Raw genomic sequence first — 18,480 nt, forward strand, 5'->3', positions numbered from 1 at the left:
CCCACGGGATGTTTGTGCCACAGAGCGGCTCTGGGGATCCCTGCTCCCTGCTCCGAGGGCTCCCTCCTGCCGTAACCAGTGTGTCCCGAGCTGGGCTTGGCTCGTGGTTCCGTGTCCCCGTTCCCAGTGCCGGGGTCAGCACGGCCCGGCTCTGTCCCCGTCACTGAGGTGCCCGTGCTGATGGTGCTCCCAGGTAGGTTCAGCCGCGATATCACAAAATCGCAGAATCATGTGGGTTCAAAAAGACTTCCCAGATCATTGAGGCCAACCTGTGACTGATCTCCACCTTGTCAATAGACCAGAGCACTGACCCCACGTCCAGTCCTTCCCTGGACATCTCCAGGGATGGGGGCTCCACCAGCTCCCTGGGCAGCTCCTGCCCATGTTTAACAACCCATTCTGTGAGGAAATTCCTCGTGGTGTCCTCATATCCAGGAGTAAAACTGGGATGTAAGTACAAAGCAGGTAATTTGCCAATTACAGCTGGGGTGTTTTTGAAAATGTGATATCTGGCACACAGAGCTTTGGAATAAAGATGCACAAGTAAACCTCAATTTATTGAAAATACTGACCTGTCAATAGCCACCTGCAGCTAGCAGAGGCCTTCCTTCTCCAAATCCTTCTGGGGCTTGCTGAATGAGCCATGACGGCACCCCAGTGCACACACTGCACACGGGCTCTGTGCTCCAGCAGCTCTGCTCTTGCACTTGCACTTGGGCCAAGGTCACATCCTCATGTGCTGACACATGCGGGCAGGGGCTGTATTTTGGGAATAAAAGCTGTGTGTGGAGCAGGAGGGCTCAGCCTGCCTCCTTCCCTGGTTCCTCTGCGCTTCTGAAAGGTGTCCTTACAAATTTGTTATTGGCAGCAAATCTGCAGGTGTTTGCTTTCAGGGTGTGAGCAGGAAAAGCTTTCTTCAATCCTTCAGATGAGACAAATAAACAGGGCCCAGAGCGGTGCTGTGCCAGGGATGGACCTGTGCCTGGTTTCCTGATCAGGCTGATCCAAGTCATTTTGCCAGCCAGGAGGCTGTGAGTAACAGGACAGTGAAGTGTCTCCTCCCCTGGAGGCCTTTGGCCTCACTCACTGATGGTGCTGTGTGTACGTGGTCTGGGGCTCCAAGGAGCCTTTCAAGGAGCACAGTCCATGTTCACCCTCCTCCTGATCTCATGCACTGCAGATAACTCCTCCTGGGGATGAAAGCTGGCTCCATCTGTCTCTCCCATTCCCCAGGGCACAGAACTCCTGACATCCAGACCTTCTTTGGTATGAGAGTCTGTCTTATCACAGCCTGAGGAGATACAGGCTCTGCCGAGCATGGGGGCTCCTTGTACCTCTCCTCAGAGTCCCCTGGAATTCATGTAAAGCATCCAAACTGTAAAAGGTCAGTGTTTGCTGCTGTCTTGGGAGATCTGGATTTACAGAGACTCCTCAGTCCTACAGTGCAGTTCTGTGAGGCCTGGGGGGTCACTCACTGGCACCCACAGATGCTTTTATAAATGTCCACAGGACTAAAGCCACTTTTTCTATGGAATCTTTGACTTTTCCCGAGGAGAAGAGGAGCAGCCTTGCCAGGGGAAGAGGCATGGAGGCACGAGCAGAGGTACAGACATACATACTGTGCCTGTTCAAGTGCACAATTCCAACCTGCTTTATCCTAAAGAGACACATTAAAGTAAAGTGTGGCTGCCTCTTTTCCCAGGGGAGCTCCAAGGGCTGGATTTTTCATAGGGAAAACTGTTTTCCTGTCATTTCCCACTGCTTGCTTTCTGTCTGTCTCTTTGCAGGTCTCACTTGGGTTTTAATTCAGTGTTACTCCTTTCAGCATGGAAGCTGGGGCCTGTGCCCTCCACAGAGGAGTGAGAGTGCAGCCTCTTGGCTGCAGGGCAGGGATATCACAGCTATAGCAGGACTATCACAGCTATAGCAGGAATATCATGGCTAGCAGAGATACCAAGGCTGTAGTGATATCATGGCTCTAGCAGGAATGTCAAGGCTAGCAGGATATCATGGCCATAGCAGGGATATCACAGCTCCTGGCCTCCCAGTCCTGCTGTGGATTTCCTCTGTGAGTTGAGCAGGTCCCCACCTGTCCTCTGCTCCTTTCCTCTCTGCCACAGCACGTTCTGCTGCAGGAGCTGTGCCGTGGCAGTGACAAGGACAAAGAGTGAGTGCACAGCGAGCAGGGTCCCTCTGGCCCCATCACCACCATCCTCCAGGAGGTTAAAGCACAGATAGTCCATTAAAAGCACGAGGTGCCCAGACCCTGCCCAATGGAAGATGCAGGAATAGCACAGAGAGGAGCTCAAATCTAATCTTGCATCTATAAACAGCTTATGTTGCTTTTTATGAGCAGTTGAATCAAACAGTGGGAATTGAAAGCAGCTGTTACTCAGTCACTGCACAGGAACGAGCGAGTGGCAGCTGAAGTCAACACGTTGGAGCAAAATGCCTTCAATTTCTAGTCAAAGGCAGAGTGAGGACGTTGGAACAGGGAACAAATCAAAGGGAAGCATTCTCTGCTCCCAGGTGTTCTGCTGATGGGAAGGCTGAGTTATGTGTCATGAATTATTCACCACTTGTGGTGATGCTCTGAAGATTACTTTGCAGTTAGGAAGAGGGAGAGAGTCACCAGCTTGAGTCACACAGCTCCTGGCTGGAACACACCAACATCTGCCTGGAGGAGAACCATGCAGGAGCCCACCCTGGCTGGGCTCCATCCCAGGCAGGACATCACCCACAGCCCAGGGACCCTGAGGCTGGACCTGGCCCACAAATCCCGAGGGGTCTCCTCCCCCACCGTGTCAATGGGTAAAATCAGACAAACCATGTAAGGGAGGAAGGAATGAAATTTAATGAGACAAATGTCACAGGGAAAACCTGAAAGAGTAACTTTAAAACCTAGTTGCAGATATGTCATTGAATACCAGGCTTGTGGTGGGCAACGCTTCAGGAGGGCTCAGGCCAAACATCCCAGGGAAGGGACATGGCTGGAGGAACCTCAACATGGTGCCTCTGAGAGCCTGGGAGACAAGCAGGAGAGGACTGGATGCAAAGAATCTTTGGGTTGAGAGTATTCAGAGTATTCCTTCTCAGATGAACCCAAAATGTCAAGAGCTGTAATTCAAGACCATTTTAAAAAGAGTTTTATATGCAAATAGTTATGTGAAGAATTAAATCTCCTGGCATTTGCCACTCAACCATCTGTATTGCTGAGCTGATGAACAGGAACCGGAGAGAAATGGATTAAAAAGAAGATAAAAAGGATGCTGAACATTCAAAGTTCAGACTTCTGTCTGTCTGTGTTTTAACTTTCTGATGTCTAAAGAGATTTTGAGAGGGGAGAGATTTTTAAATGTTTAATTTGTGTATTTAACCATATCTGAAGGTCATTTTTACTTCCCTCCCCCCCAGCCTCCTGCCTTTTACATAGCTGAGAGGTACGAGAAATATTTTAAAGAAGTAAATAGATCATGAAATCATAAGAAATTGGCAGGGGAGGCTGGGGCCAGGCAGCAATTTGGATTTTCTTTTCAATTGAATAGATTTTTGAGGGATAATTCACCCTTAAAGAAACCTCATCCCCTTAGCAATGTTCCTCTGTTTTCCCAGGAAGATCTCAAGGAACACGAAAAAGTTTAACAAACATCCTTGGTACACTTTCCACATTCTTTGTAACATTAATGGGAAATGTATTCCTCAGTTTGGAAATTTCCTCTCTAAGTAGTTAATATGTTCTTAGTATCGAGTCATTCACTGATGCAGATTTAAAGCTATTGATTCCCACTGGCTGTTGTTGACCCCTTCAGCTTCTGGCAGGTTAGAAAATAGGACCATCAACCCCCTCTTTCTTTCCAAGAAGAGACTCCACACAATTACCCAGACCACAAATGACCATCAGAGGGGCTGTCCATATAAATTTTAAAATTTAAATTTTAATTTTATAGATTTTAAATTTTAATTGGGAGGAGTTACAAATTAAATTCCTTATCGTCAACGTAACTTTTGTGCCTTCAGAGCTGGGATTATTCCTGTGGCATTAATCCACTGCAGGTTTGGATTTGGGCTTCTCTGTCCTTGCTGTTACTTGCAGGATTTCCAGTTCTGGAGTGAGCAGCAGGAATTGTCACTGCACTCACCTGAAGTTTCTCTCTTCATCCAGACATGATGTGCTTGACAAAAGCTGAGGAGAAATGAGACCATGAAGGGTCGGGATATGTGAAGTGGCAGGGGCAGGTGGACAGGCAGCAGGGGGGACCCCCAGCCCAGACCCCTCAGGGAAGAAGGTGATGCTGTTCCAGGACTAATATTCCTCTTTCTGTTCCTACTTTTTGCATGCCATCCCCAACCTGGTCAGAGTGATGCCAGCCTTGGAGATGAACCTTTATCCCCATTTTTCTGAGGCCAAGGAAAATGGGTCCCCTCTTTTTCTTACTGCCCTGCAATTTTAGAGGTTCCTAAATTTAACCACCTCCTATTCCAGATTTTCACCCTCTTGGAGTAGTGAGTGATCCTTGTCTCCAAATGTTCTCAATTAGCCTCTGCTGAGAAAGATGCTGGCTTTGTTTATTTTCAATAGCTTGCAACAAAACAGTGCCAAAACTGTGGATAAAGCAGCCCTGAACTCCTTGGAAACATGCTGCCTTCAGCTGCTTTTCCTGGAAATCACTGGCACAAGCACCTTGTTCCCACCCCAGCTGACATGTCTCAGTGGTTTTTTGGAAAGGCTTTGGAAGGTGGTTCACACCTCCCTTCCAGTGATCATCAATGTCATAGAATCATGGAGTCATTAGGGTTGGAAAAGACAATTAAGATCATCAAGTCCAAGCAGACCCTTTGCAGAGGATGCATTTTGCACCCTCAGACAAGACACGGCCCCCTGGGAATCTCCTGCTCCTACCTTCGTAGTTGATGCAGCCGTTGGCGTCTTCCTGCCCTGCCATGAGCTGCTCCACCTCGCTTTCCGTCATCTTCTCTCCTGGAAGAGGAGGATGGAGAGGTGAGAGGAAGGGCTTTCAGCCTGCCAGGACTTTCCTGGCCTTCCTCCAGATAACTGAGGACATCAGAGCGGGGAGAAGGGGATTAAAGAAGAGCTGTGTGCCACTACTGAGGGATGCTGGAGGGACATGGTGGAGAGAGGACCACACTACAACTATTGTCTGATAACAGGATGGTCTGGAGTTTCCATCTTGCAAGGGTCATGCATGAAGCTATGGCATGAGATGGAAATGGCCACACATTCAGGACTATGGGCCCCTGAAAGAGCCTGTGAACAGCAGCACAGTTTGACCCCAGCCATACCCAGAGCGACCAGCCCAGCCATACCCAGAGTGACCAGCACAGCCACACCCAGAGTGACCAGCACATGGCACAGCTCAGCACAGCCATACCCAGTGTGACCAGCCCAGCCATACCCAGTGTGACCAGCCCAGCCATACCCAGTGTGACCAGCACAGCCATACCCAGAGTGACCAGCACAGGGCACAGCCCCAGCCATACCCAGTGTGACCAGCCCAGCCATACCCAGTGTGACCAGCACAGGGCACAGCCCCAGCCATACCCAGTGTGACCAGCCCAGCCATACCCAGTGTGACCAGCACAGGGCACAGCCCCAGCCATACCCAGTGTGACCAGCCCATTGCCCTCCTTGTCAAAGACTCGAAGCCCTTCCACAAAGTCCTCAAAGGTGCCCTGCTCCTTGTTGCGGGTGAAGTGCTGCAGGATGGGGAGGAAGGTCTCAAAGTCCAGCATCTTTGTGTTCATTTCTGGAAGGGGAGATGGGGTCAGAGATGAAGTTCATGAGGCTGAATTCAACCTCTGAGGGCCTCCTGACTAATTCTCTTGGTCTCTTTTCCATCAGAGTGCAGGGGAGAACCCCTTGAGGAGACGGAACTATTATATTAGGCTTGAGATTGGAAGATCCTTATGAGGAATAAAGTATTAAATCAGGGGACTGCATCGAGACCCCTGATATCAGCCCAAAACTAGACTAGATGACCTAATGGTGGGTCATCTGTCACCACAGTAATGTGGCCGTACTGGGACTGGTCTGGTTATACCAGTTTGCACCAGTTCAGGATGAAGTCTGCTAAGCATCACTTGCCACCATTTCTGTGTGAGGACTGCCTATGCCATATATCATCACCATGGTATGGGGAAGGGGAGTGAAGGAATTCCACAGGAATGAAGCCTGTCTGCATGATTTCCTTCCCAATTCCTTCACCTTGCAGGGTTCTTCCTACAGGGAATGTAACCCTCTACTTGCTGCCAGGGAGCACAGGAATCGCTTGTCCCACCCTGTCCCAGTTTGCTGTCACCTTCTGGTTTGGGCTTGCCCAGCACCTTGAGGACCTCAGCGTTGGTGGGGTTGTGGCCGAGCGCCCGCAGCACGTCCCCGCACTGCCCGTAGCTGATCTGCATCGTCCCCGCAGGCGTCCGGTCAAACAGCCCGAAGGCTTCTCTGAACTCTGCGGGAAGAGAGCTGGGGTTCCCCGTTCCCGTGCAGGGCAGCACTCGTGCCTGGCAGCAGGGAGGGGACAAGGGACCGACACGTGCCCCAGTGAGCTTGTGCAATACTGAGGTTTGCCAGGCTCCTTAGCTGCCCGAGCAGGTTTTGTCACCTCTGCAGAGCTGGCTGGGTGACCTGCTGGATCCCTCACCCTCAGCAGCTGGCTTTGCTGCAGGACTTATCTACTTATCCCCTTCTCCACTCACATCTCCGCTCGCTGGGGCTGTCCCTGTGTTGCAGAGGCTGTTCCTCCCACCAGAAGCCCTGGCTTTGACCCAGGCTGCATCTCACACTATGAAGGAAAAATACCTTTTCCCTGCCAGGCTCTGGATCCCGCTGGCCTTTCCCCCAAGAGGGTATTTGGTGTGTGGAACCTTGGCTCCTGTGTCTGTGGTGAAAAACTACCTGGAAAAACTACCTGATTTCTAAAGCCATATGTGAGAGAAGCTGAACTCAGCACTTACCTTCAATCTGCTCTGCCGTGAATTCAATCTGTAAAGAGAAGGAAGCAGAGCCGGACATGAGATGTGGGCTGCTGCTGAAGGAAAAAGGAACTGTCCCCTCTGGAGCTCTCCCTCCCCAGGCTCAGGGCAGGGGCCATGTCCCTGCCCCATATCTGTGCCTTGTCTGGCTGGGCCGTGTCCCCGACTGCTCTGCCCTCGCTGTGCAGCTGAGATCCCTGTGGGGAGCACAGCTGGCAACAGCAGGGTGGGCAGGCAGGAGGGATGCTCAGACCACAGGTAGGATTATTTTGGGTGGAAAGGATGTTATTTTAGGATCTGATACCAAGTTCAAGTGATTAAACAGCATCCATGCTGAGCCTGCTCTTAATAACTCTCCTGTCACAGCTCTGGCTTTAAAACATGGGTATCCCGAGGAATCATGGAAAAAGTGAGTTCCTGTTGTGGAGCCGTTGGATAAAGGATGCTCTTATGTGGAGGAGGCAATGCAGGCAACAAAATACTTGAGGATGGAGACAGTGGGTGGCAGAGAAGCTTTTATTGCTGCTGGGGCCCCGACACAGGGTCTCAGCAGGAGCTGGGGTTTGGCTGTGGCCACAGCTGCAGGGAGTGCAGGGCAGGGCTGGGTGGGGAAGACTGAGACATCTCCCCAGCGAGGACAGCATCACTGCCAGCCTGCTGCATCCACACAAGCCGATAATTTTCCCCTCTCAAGGCTGGCTTCCAGCCTGGCTAATGCCATTTCCAGAGCGCTTTGCACCGCCTGTGCCTGCAGATGACAGGCACGAGAAACGCGGTGACGTCTTCATTCCTCACTCACCTTCACGCTCTTGGGATCGAAGGCAGGCTCCGAGCCTGGAGCTGCTTTGGCTGCATCCTTCTTCGGCTCGGGTTTCCTGAGCGGCATCGCGCTGCGATTTGCGGAGGTGCGGGATGAGTCCTGCGCCCAGCCGGGAGCGATCGGAGGGATGAAAAGCAAGGGCTGCTCCTTCCCTTATATACGGAGCCCAGAGCTCACCCTGGAGGGGCAGGCCAGCTGCTGGAGCAACTGCTACTTACTATAAAAGGAAGAAAACTCAAACGAGAGGGGCCCCAATTTGACAATTGCCCATTGTCATCGGCTCCTGGCTCCACGGAGCCACCAGCCGCCCCCCTCCCAGCTGTAAAAGGGGGGACGTGTCCCCCTCCAGCACCTGCACCGGGTGGGCTGCATGGGGGCTGCTTGCTGAATGATCACTGAAACCTAAACGCCAATGGCCACGGGGGCCAGGCAAGAAAATAGCAACAGGATGGCTGCTAAAGCTGCGGTGATAGCCAGGGCAAAATGCGCCTGGCTGCAGGCAGGCTGCGAGGGCCAGCGCTGCAGGGCCCTTTTTACACCAGGCTTTGTGAAGGGCTGCTCCAAAGGGGTTCAGAACTCTCTGAACACTCCCTTGGCCTCGTGCTCAGGGTCTGCTCTGTCCCAGTCTCTCCCCAGGGCTGAGCTGATGCCCTGGAAAGGACCAGTGTAGGTGCTCACCTCCCTCAGGGTGGCTAGTGAGGGAATGGAAATGATGGCCAAAGCCTCAACTGAATTCATCAGTGCAAATCTTTCCCAGCTTTGCACCACCCATCCCAAGCATCTCCAAAACCTGCAGGGAAGATGGGGTCTCCTTCTGGCTCCTCTGCAGGTGCTGGGCAGGCTCTGGTGGGAGATGATGCTGATCTCTCTCTCTTCTTGAAGACTCACAAAGGCACAGAATTCCTTGAAGTTCAGCATCCTAGAATATGGGGTTTGAGGGTTTTACTGAGACAATCTAAACCATCAACTTTAACAAGATGTGTGGGGCGCTGGGGCAAAGGAGGAGTTACAGGGGTCATTCAGGAGGAGGGAGCAGCCACACTGCTGGGAATTCTCTGTGCCATCATCTCCTCATTGCTAGCGGGGACTGGGGAGCTGAGGGGGCTGGATGGGTGTCATTTGCAATCATTGCTTTCCAGAGCTCTCTAGAGTATAACAAGTCATTTAGCAAAAAACTCAACATGTTTTGCTAAGTGTGAACTCAGAGCCTGGGTCAGGTTTCGCTGGGAAATCAAGGGAGTCAAATTGCCCTTGAGCTGCCTCCCCCTCAGCATCCATCTGACTCCAAAATAACCTCACCTTAACTCCATCTTCAGTCCACAGCAGCTTCTGGGTCAGAAGTCAGACCCAGCAGAGCCTTCAGAAAACACTCATGGTGCAGTTTGACTGTTTATCCCTTGCTCATCCCCCGTGCCCGTGCAGCATCCCCAGGAGCTGCTGGCAGAGCTGGTGTCACACCCACGCCATGGCCGGCGGTGGGGACAGGCAGCTGCCGACAATGTCCCCAGTCCCTCCCTGATTTTCAGCTGATGGCCACTGTGGGGCTTGTTCTGCTGTCTGATTCCATTAGCAGGGCAGCAGCTCCTCCTCAGCCCTGTCCTTGGGGCTTGTGGTGCTCCCCTGGACATTCCCTTCTCCAGCAGGAGCCCAGCAGGACTCTGACCCTCCTCACGGGGGCTCCTGGCTGGGACCAGAACGAGCTGCCTTGCCAGGAAAGCCCCAAGGAAGGCTCTGGGGCCTCTGCTGCTCTGTGCAGGACTGGGGCATTTACAGAAGCAGCAAGAGCTGTGTCTGGACACAGATTATATGGGCCAAGGGAGGGGCCCAGGCTGGGAGCTGCTGTTCCAGGGATTTGGCACTGGGCTGTTGAATTCCAGCCTCGTCCCACTAATGACAACCTGCCTGGGGAAAGAGGGCTCCCCTGTTTGTGCCCCATTCCCAGGGGATGCTGGGGCTGCTGAGGGTCCCAAGGAGTTGGAACTGGCTGGGTGGTGGGAGCAGGCTGGGCATCAGCATGACCCTGAAGGGCAGGGGACAGCTCTGGGGCCATGCCAGGGGACAAGGGATGGTGACAGCTGCAGTGGGACCAGCTCTGACCTGATGTCCAGTGACAGTGTGGGACCCCATCCCAGTGCCTGCCCCCTCCACCCCCTGCCCCAGGCTGGAGCCTCCAGCCCCTCTCCCGAGGACACTGAATGCAGACGTGCCCTGAGGTCACTGCAGGTGCCTGGGGGGAGCAGGACAGACCCCAGCACATCTCCCCATAACACATCCCAGCCCCTGGAGAAGGAAAAGGGTTAAACTGGCGTCTGCCTGAAAGACATCCCATCGCAGGAGCCTCAGCTCGAGGTGCTGCTCACGTGCTTGCACCCTGTGCCTGCCTGCCTCCAGCCACCTCGCTGGATTTTCTTCACCTTCCTCCAGCTCCTTGGCACCAGTCTGGGGCTAGAAGGGACTTAGGAGCTTGGGGGCAATGGGGGAATGCTGTGACAGCTGAGAAATGAGCAACCAGGCAGTAAGAGAAGTTTCTGAAAGGAGAAGAGGAATCTGCCTTGAATGAAGAGGATTTTAGCACCTTGGGCTGAGCCAATAAACCTCTGCCATCCCCATCCGAACAGGAATTGTTTGCACACACTCCCGGAGCTGCTAAAGCAGGCAAGACACAAAGAGAGAATAGGATCAAGCATGGTGTGGGGAGAAACCCCCCTGCATGGACAGGCTGTGAGCAGGTCCCTGTAGGGACCCCACAGGGACGGGGGCTCTCCCAGCCCTGATCTGCCGGGCACGGGCTGTGCCCCTGCCGGCTCACCTCATCCCAGAAGATGCTGTGTCCTGCTGAGCACAGCAGCCCTCTCCACCCCTGGCAGCCATCCTGCTCCCAGTGACACGGTGGCACCATGGAGGCGCCTGGCCCTGTGCTGGTGACTCTGCTCTGCTGCTGCCTCCTGAGCTCGGCCTGGGCTCTGGTAAGTCTGCGTGGCCCCTCGGTCCCTCTCCTGGCTTTAAACTGTGTGTGCCACTGGCCCGGGCGGGGCTGGCTGTGCTCCTGCTCTGCAGGGCTCAGGGCAGGAGGGGAAAGCATCTCCACTCTTGCTAAAAGCTTTCCAGCAGCCATGGGGGCACTGATGGCTTTTCCATCTCTTGGACACGTGCAGGGCAGGGCTCAGTGTCAGGGGAGCAGAGCAGGCTGTTTACCAGCAGTGCAGGAGGGCTGCAAGATGTGGGACAGAGCTGGGCACAGCCAGTGAGACTCCCACAGCCAGGCAGCACCCCCAGCATCCTGCCCCACACCCCTGAGCAGCCTCCACTCACCCAGCCAGATGCTGGTTTGGGGAAGAGCGTGGAAGGGAGCCCTGGGTCTCCTCTTTGGGGTCAGGTTTGGCTGTGTTCAGTGGGGGCAGACTGGGGAGAGTGACCCCTCTGCACACCAGCTCCTTTTCACTTCAGAGCTGTGTCCTCATCCTGGCTCTAAACCCCTTCAAGCCCTTAGCCCAAAACACCCCAAAAGACATTTGCACATGTGGTGTGATGGGGAGGCTGAAGGTGCCATGGGCTGTGGTTGTGCTGTCTGCTCTGGTCACGGGAAGGAGCTGCTTTGCTGAGCCCCACTTTACCCAGGGCTTGCCAGACCAGGTCTGGAGAGCTTAGCATGGGAGCAGGGACACCCAGCACTGCTGCTGGTGGGTGACAGGGAGGTGGGACAGGAGTCTGACAGGCCACTGTTTTCTGCAGAAAACCATTAGCAGAAATGACCATGGAGAGGGAAGGAGCTTGGGTTCAGCATTGGCATTGGAAAAGGGAAAAATGAGAGCAGGAAGGAAGGAAGAGGTTTTTTCTTTCCTGTGTTGTTGAATCTACCCAAAGGCACCCAAAGCCACCCAAACCTGACTCTCCTGGAGAGGGCTGGGAGAGCACAGCCATGCCAAGTGATTGTCACTTGGGTTTTGTCCTGGCAGGTCGATCCCGATGATGTTCTCACGAAAGAAGAGCAGATCTATCTCCTGGTGGAGGCCAAGGAAAAGTGTCAGAGGGATATAAAGGCCCAGCTGGAGAAGATCAAAGGTGTTGTTCTCCCCTGTGCTTGGGTCAGCCAGCCCAGCTGGAGCTGGTTACACCGTGGGGAATGCTGTGCTCTCTGTTGGGGCTGGATGGGCTGAGGACACCTGGCTCCTGGGGGTTTGTGGAGCTCAGGGCACCATCTGTGTTCTGGGTGCAGCCAGCACTGGCTCCAGCATTTTCCAGACAGCTCCGTGAACTCCACAAACAAGAGCTGTGGATGGGGCCTTGCCCCATCTGGAAGGGGTGGGATGTGTCTCCTTCCCTGGCCCCTTGCAGCTTCTCTCTCTCTGCAGCCCAGGGGGATCTGTGGCAGTGTTTCCTCCCCCTGGTCCAGTACACATCTGGGGAAGCCAGAGGTTCTGCTGAGGAGTTGTGAGATGTGAGATGTGTCTTTGCTCTTTGGCCAGACCCCAGCTGCCCTCCGGAGTGGGATGGGATCATCTGCTGGCCAAGGGGCTCCCCCAGCCAGGAGGTGTCTGTGCCTTGCCCCGACTACATCTACGACTTCAACCACAAAGGCAAGTCCTGTACCTGGGCAGTGACCTCAGCCTGGTGACAATCCTGGGGCAGGGACAAGTCTGGGCTGCCCGTGGCTCCTCCTGCTGCCACGGTGCTTGTTGCTGCTCCCAGGTCACGCCTACAGGTACTGCAGTGCCTATGGCACCTGGGCCATGGCTCTCAGCATCAACAAGACCTGGGCCAACTACACGGAGTGTGCCCTGCTCTTCTCCTCCGAGAGCCGCAGCCGCCAGCGGGTAACTTGTTTGTCAGAGCTGCTACCAAAGGGGGGTGGGTGGGGCCAGGGGAAGTGCTGGGGCAGGAGGCTCTTCCCTCTCCACTCCTCAAACCAGCCCTGCTCCCCCTGTGCTCTGGCAGGGAGCTGGAGCTCAGCCCTTCTCTTCCAGGAGGTGTTTGACCGCCTGCACCTCATGTACACCGTGGGCTACTCTATCTCCCTGGCCTCCCTCATCGTCGCCATCTGCATCCTCTCCTACTTCAAGTAAGAAGAGGCCAAAGCCCCTCCTGTTGGGAGAACCCCCATCCCATTGTTCACTCACACAAGCCCAGGGAAGGGGCAGCCCCCAATGGAATGGGAACAACCCCAGACCCGGCACAGCCAACTTCCCAAAGCCCCAAACAGCGCCAGTGTGACCAGCTCCTGATCTGCTCCACCCTGTCAGTGGGACACCCCACTCGCTCCCAGGTCTGGTTTCTGTGCCCAGACATCCCCCAGCCCACACTGAGCCCCCCATTCCCTGAAGCCAGGTGTGATGAGTTGGTTTGAGGGGGGCATCTGGGGGTTGGTTTGTGTCACATCCTCTCTGCAGGCGCCTGCACTGCACACGGAACTACATCCACGTGCACCTCTTCACCTCCTTCATCTGCCGGGCCCTCAGCATCTTCCTCAAGGACCTGGTGCTCTACTCGGGCACCACGCCCAGCGACAGCAGCAGGACACGGGAGGACGATTTCAGGGGCCCCCTGCCAGGCCAGCGGGGCCACCTGGCAAGTGGGGCATGGAGGGAAGGGGGTTTGGGAGCTCTGATGCAACGGGATGGGATCCTCAAGTGTCTTAGTGTGTGTGAGAGAGTGTGAGAGTGTGTGAGAGTGTGTGTGTGTGAGTGTGTGAGTGTGTGAGAGTGTGTGTGTGAGTGCCTGAGTGTGTGAGTGAGTGTGTGTGTGAGTGCCTGAGTGTGTGAGTGTGTGAGAGTGTGTGTGTGAGTGCCTGAGTGTGTGAGTGTGTGAGAGTGTGTGTGTGAGTGCCTGAGTGTGTGAGAGTGTGTGTGTGAGTGCCTGAGTGTGTGAGTGTGTGAGAGTGTGTGTGTGTGAGAGTGTGTGTGTGAGTGCCTGAGTGTGTGAGAGTGTGTGTGTGAGTGCCTGAGTGTGTGTGTGTGTGTGTGAGTGCCTGAGTGTGTGAGTGTGTGAGAGTGTGTGTGTGTGTGAGTGCCTGAGTGTGTGTGTGTGAGTGTGCGCTAGTGTGTGTGTGAGTGTGTGTGTGTGTGTGTGTGTGTGAGAGCCTGTGTGTGTGAGTGCCTGAGTGTGTGTGTGAGAGTGCCAGTGAGTGTGTGCCTGTGAGTGCCTGAGTGTGAGTGCCTGTGTGTTTCAGAGTTTGAGTCTGTGTGAGTGTGTATGTGTGTTTCAGAGTTTGTATCTGTTTGTGTCAGTGTGTCTGAGTGTTTCTGGGTCTGTGCTGTTCAGGGGAAGGGGATCCAGTTCCACCTTTGGCTCTGCCCAGCTCCTCCCTGTCCTGGTGCCACAGTAGTGACCAGAACCACAGAGTACCTTGACCTGTGTGCATAGGCTGCCCTATGGGATGGAAGATGCTGGAATATCCCAGGGGAGATGCAAGGAGAACAGGGGGCACAGCTGGGTTTTGGTGACCAGAAAGCAAAAGCCACCAGGTTTTGCTTTGGGGACCAGCCTGACTCGGGCATCTCCCTGTGCCCACAGGTTGGCTGCAAGGTGGTGGTGACCCTCTTCCTCTATTTTCTGGCCACCAACCACTACTGGATCCTGGTGGAAGGTCTCTACCTGCACAGCCTGATCTTCATGGCCTTTCTCTCCAACAAGAACTATCTATGGGTGCTCATCATCATCGGCTGGGGTGAGCACAGACCCCAGCTGGGCATTGGCCACAGCTGAGCTGCACCACTGCCCAGGCAAGGGCAGGGGATTCAGGAATTGCTTGGATGGCAAAGGTGATGTTCCAACCCTGCTCCTGACTCTGCCCTACCCCTCCAGGTGTCCCTGCTGTGTTCGTGTCTGTCTGGGCCAGTGTCAGGGCCTCGCTGGCCGATACTCAGTACGTACAGCCAGGGCCTCCGGGAGGGCAAGAGTGGCTGCAAATGCCAGCAAACCATCTGCGGGCACCAGAGCTTTCTGGAAATGAAAATTTTCCAGAAAGAACAACAGGAGGGAGCACACATTCAAGGCTTGTTCACAGAATTGTCAGTAATGCAGAGCAATAGTGGTTTTGTTCTGCATTTGGGAGGATGGTGGATGCAGGTTTGCAGCATAACTTGATCAATAAACGGCACAGAGATGGATCCTAAAGGGCACATTCTGGAGTGAGGCATTTTAAAATGAGAAAGGTCACCCTATGAACAGCAGGAGGTTGAGATGATGTGGCCAAAGATCCTTCAGGAGCATTAATGCTCATTTAAACCTGCTTTGCCCCACCATGGTTACAAATACTTGTAGCTACAGCTCAGGATTTACACCAAGCCCACCAGGGGGGTGAAGAGTGGGAGATGGGGGCGCTGGGTGGTTGGGGTACAGGGAGCCATCCTTCCCAGTGCTGCCAGTTTTCTCCAAGGAGTTTCTTTACTGGGATTCTCAGGTGCTGGGACCTCAGTGCAGGGAACATGAAGTGGATTTATCAGGTCCCCATCCTGACTGCTGTTGTGGTAAGAATCCTGTGGATGAACCTCCCAATTCCTTTTGGGGAAAGAGGATTGATAGAGACCAGAGCTGTTTGCTTGTGGTCACTGGAGTTTTGTCCCAGCCCCTCTGATAGCCAGGGAGAGCCCAGAGGGATCCAGGGGCTCTGCTCCCTCCTGCCCTGCATCTCCCTCAGCACCACTGCCCTGTCCCTGCCTGCACCTCGCCCAGAGCTGCCTGCCTGTGTCCCCCAGAGCACAGTGGGCCCCAGCACCACTGGTGTCTCTGGGCAGGTGAACTTCTTCCTCTTCCTCAACATCGTCCGGGTGCTGGCCTCCAAGCTCTGGGAGACCACCACGGGCAAGCTGGACCCCCGGCAGCAGTACAGGCAAGTGCTGGCAGCTCCAGAGCCTCGTGTCCTGCCTGCTCAGCCAGGACAGCTCCCAGAGCTGTGGGAGGGGCTGGAGGAGTGAGGAAGGGTGGCAGGACAGCAGCAGCCAGCTCTGCTGGAGTGAAGCCTGGCTCTGGAGTTCTGAGCTCTTCCTGCTCCCCCCTCCAGCCTGGGCACGGCAGGGGCTGGGGGCTGCCCTGGTGACAGCTCCAAGGTGTCTCCCCTCAGGAAGCTGCTCAAGTCCACGCTGGTGCTGATGCCACTCTTTGGAGTTCACTACGTGGTGTTCACGGCCGTGCCCTACACCGAGGTCTCCGGGCTCCTGTGGCAGATCCAGATGCACTACGAGATGCTCTTCAACTCCTCCCAGGTGTGTGACAGGGACTGCTCCCACCACTGAGGGATGTTCATCCAGGGAGCCTCAGGGACCTCAAGCTCCACCTCTTTCGGTCTCTTGGCAGGGTTTCTTTGTGGCTTTTATCTACTGCTTTTGCAATGGGGAGGTAAGTGGGAAGAGTGAGGAGCTAAGCTCCCTGTTCCAGCCCCTTTAGAGTCAGGGAAGGCAAGCTTGCAGCCCTGGGCTGTGATAACCAGAGCAAAAAGCTCGGATCCATCCCTTTCAATAGGATTTGGAGAGAAAAAAGGGAAAGGAAAAAGGGAAAGGAAGGTAAGGGCAAAGGGCAAGGCAAGGCAGTTTGCAGTCTGTGGGCACAGCAGGCCCCTCTGCCCGCAGGTGCAGGCTGAGATCAAGAAGGCTCATTTCCGGAGGCTGCTGGCGCTGGACCTGCGGCAGCGGGGGCGCCCCGGGAGCTGCGGCAGGAGCCGGGCGGGCCGGGGGGCGGGGGGCACACGGGGGCTGCTGCTCCCGGCCCGGCCCCGCCCGCCCGGACACGTTCTCGGCGCCTCGGAGCAGCTGCTGCCCTGCCCCGGGCAGGAGCTGAGCCACAAACCGCGGGGGGAAACCACGGTGGATCTGACAGACCTGACCCAGTGCCACCCCGAGCCCAACAAGGAGCTGGAGACGATGCTGTGAGCGCAGGCTGGGTTTCTCACCTGGGCGTGCAGGTGTGCCTGGGAAGATGCTGATCCTGACTTCGGGCTCTGCTCACATCGGCACAGAGCCAGGGAGGGCCAGCAGCCAGAACAACCCAGCCCCCTCTTCAGAGCCAGGCTGCCAAGGGACCACTGCTCTCGCTCCTCCTCCCCCGGCCCAAAAACGAGCCATAAAACCTCATTCTACTCCACCTGCAAGTGACTGATGGGATCTCTGTGCTTGCAAAGCCTGGAGTCTTCACCAGGAAACACCTCCGTGCTCACTCCTACCCCCACGGGGGGGGGAGGCGACTTCTCCAGGGCGGTTAAAGCCCACCCCAGAGCCCCACCCTGCCTCGGACCCCCTGGCCCAGCTCCAGCTCCAGCCTTGTCCAGCCCGAGGGAGCAGAGTGAACACCCACCCACAACCACAAACTGCAGCGGGGGCACTGGGCAGGGTGGGATGGAGGAGGCAGGACAAACACGGCCTGGAAGGTGCAGGGAAGACCTGGATCCCCAACACTTTATCCATTATCACAAAGGCCCCTGCATGCAACAGCCATGGCCCTGTCATCCCACTGCAGGCTGAGAGGTGAATAAAGGGAATCTGTCTGCCTTCTTCCCATCCTTGTGATCCATCACGGACCAGAGCAGCAGAGAGGGCAGAGGCTGGAACCCTGTTCCCAGCCACGGCTGCTCTCCCTCTGCCCCTGCCACAGACAGGAGGGAAAAGCCATTCCCAAGAAGGGGGTAGATGGCAGATCGATCAAACAGCAGGTTGGTGGTAGCAATGAGTATCTTCTTCCTATGCAGTTCAAGGCAGCAATTTCTTGCTGAAGACAGTGACAGGGACCAGGTAAATAATTGTGTGCATTCATGCACCTTCCAGTGAAAAGCTGTGGTGCAAAGCAAGCATAGGGGACTGCAGGGACAGCCAAGAGCCAAGACAGGGAAGGGCTCCAGGATTCACAGTTTTAAATCATCTCTTGGAATGAATCAGTGCCTTTGGAAGTCCCTGCGGGACAGATCCCCCCGAGCTGGAATGCTGCTCACACTGCTCCCTTGTTCCCATGGACCTCACACAGCCCTGGCAGCTGACACTTGTGCCTCCCTGGCACTGATCAATATTTAATCACTCTCTTCTCAAGAGGCTCCTGGTAGGTGAGAGAGGGGTGAGGAATTTCAATAATCCCACAAGGAGCAGAGGGAAGTGTTAACAGGAAGGGGAGAGTCCCCAGCATTCACCTCAGATGGGGCTGGTTCCCAGTGACAGCGAGCTGGGATCCGGGAAGGGAGGGAGCAGATGAGCTCAGACCATGGGAATATTTTCACACTTTGTTTTGAAACTCCAATCTTTAATTTCAGTGATGAACCTTCAGGGTGATTAGAGGAACACAGCAGCTTGTAAAGCCCTGCCAGTCTGCCCTGAAACACCTTTGTCTTCACACCGAATGTGCAGAGCTCAAACCAGGGCAGCGATTCCTGCCTGGACTGTGGGGAGGGAATTCTGGAAACTCTTCAAAACCTCCAGCAGATTAGAGATGGTTTCTGAGGGGCTCCAAATAATCACTTGGTGTTTGAACAGTAGCCAGTTCAGGTGTCAGATCTTGGGACTGTTGCTGAGTTCTGTTTCCAGGTCTGCCCATGACCCCAGGAAAAGCTGGGATGAGTCCCACGTCCTGGGCTGTATCCTCTCCTCTTACAAAGCCAAGGAAAATCTATTCCCCAGGAGGCCTTGAAGCTAAACCAGGGTTTGTGAAACATTTTGGGGTAAAAGATACTACAAAAAACCACAGGAAGTATTTTA

At 54.8% G+C, this 18,480-nt stretch overlaps 2 protein-coding genes across 3 annotated transcripts; one reads left to right on the forward strand and one right to left on the reverse strand.

Annotated features, from left to right (window-relative positions):
- Positions 1–51: 51 nt before the first annotated feature.
- LOC130264033 (parathyroid hormone/parathyroid hormone-related peptide receptor-like) lies at positions 52–17,301 on the forward strand. The gene is made up of 17 exons (XM_056511966.1): positions 52–193; positions 298–1,031; positions 1,234–1,384; positions 1,510–1,603; positions 10,429–10,776; positions 11,767–11,872; positions 12,277–12,387; positions 12,500–12,624; positions 12,775–12,869; positions 13,198–13,375; positions 14,321–14,474; positions 14,612–14,672; positions 15,210–15,276; positions 15,544–15,642; positions 15,874–16,011; positions 16,103–16,144; positions 16,375–17,301. Exons 5-17 carry the CDS (start codon positions 10,708–10,710, stop codon positions 16,672–16,674), a joined length of 1,545 nt encoding a protein of 514 aa, XP_056367941.1. The 5' UTR covers positions 52–193; positions 298–1,031; positions 1,234–1,384; positions 1,510–1,603; positions 10,429–10,707; the 3' UTR covers positions 16,675–17,301.
- Positions 2,611–8,681, reverse strand: LOC130264038 (myosin light chain, embryonic-like). Of its 2 annotated transcripts, XM_056511981.1 has the most exons (7): positions 7,790–8,681; positions 6,973–7,000; positions 6,318–6,467; positions 5,608–5,765; positions 5,350–5,374; positions 4,901–4,978; positions 2,611–4,183 (listed from the first exon to the last, which is right to left on the reverse strand). In XM_056511981.1, exons 1-7 carry the CDS (start codon positions 7,874–7,876, stop codon positions 4,155–4,157), a joined length of 555 nt encoding a protein of 184 aa, XP_056367956.1. In that variant the 5' UTR covers positions 7,877–8,681; the 3' UTR covers positions 2,611–4,154. The 2 variants fall into 2 exon arrangements, with proteins under 2 accessions (XP_056367956.1, XP_056367955.1); XM_056511980.1 differs by lacking the exon at positions 2,611–4,183 and having other exon boundaries at positions 4,913–5,765.
- Positions 17,302–18,480: the final 1,179 nt, after the last annotated feature.

The sequence above is a fragment of the Oenanthe melanoleuca genome, chromosome 27 (assembly GCF_029582105.1).
Source record: "Oenanthe melanoleuca isolate GR-GAL-2019-014 chromosome 27, OMel1.0, whole genome shotgun sequence".
Taxonomy (NCBI): domain Eukaryota; kingdom Metazoa; phylum Chordata; class Aves; order Passeriformes; family Muscicapidae; genus Oenanthe; species Oenanthe melanoleuca.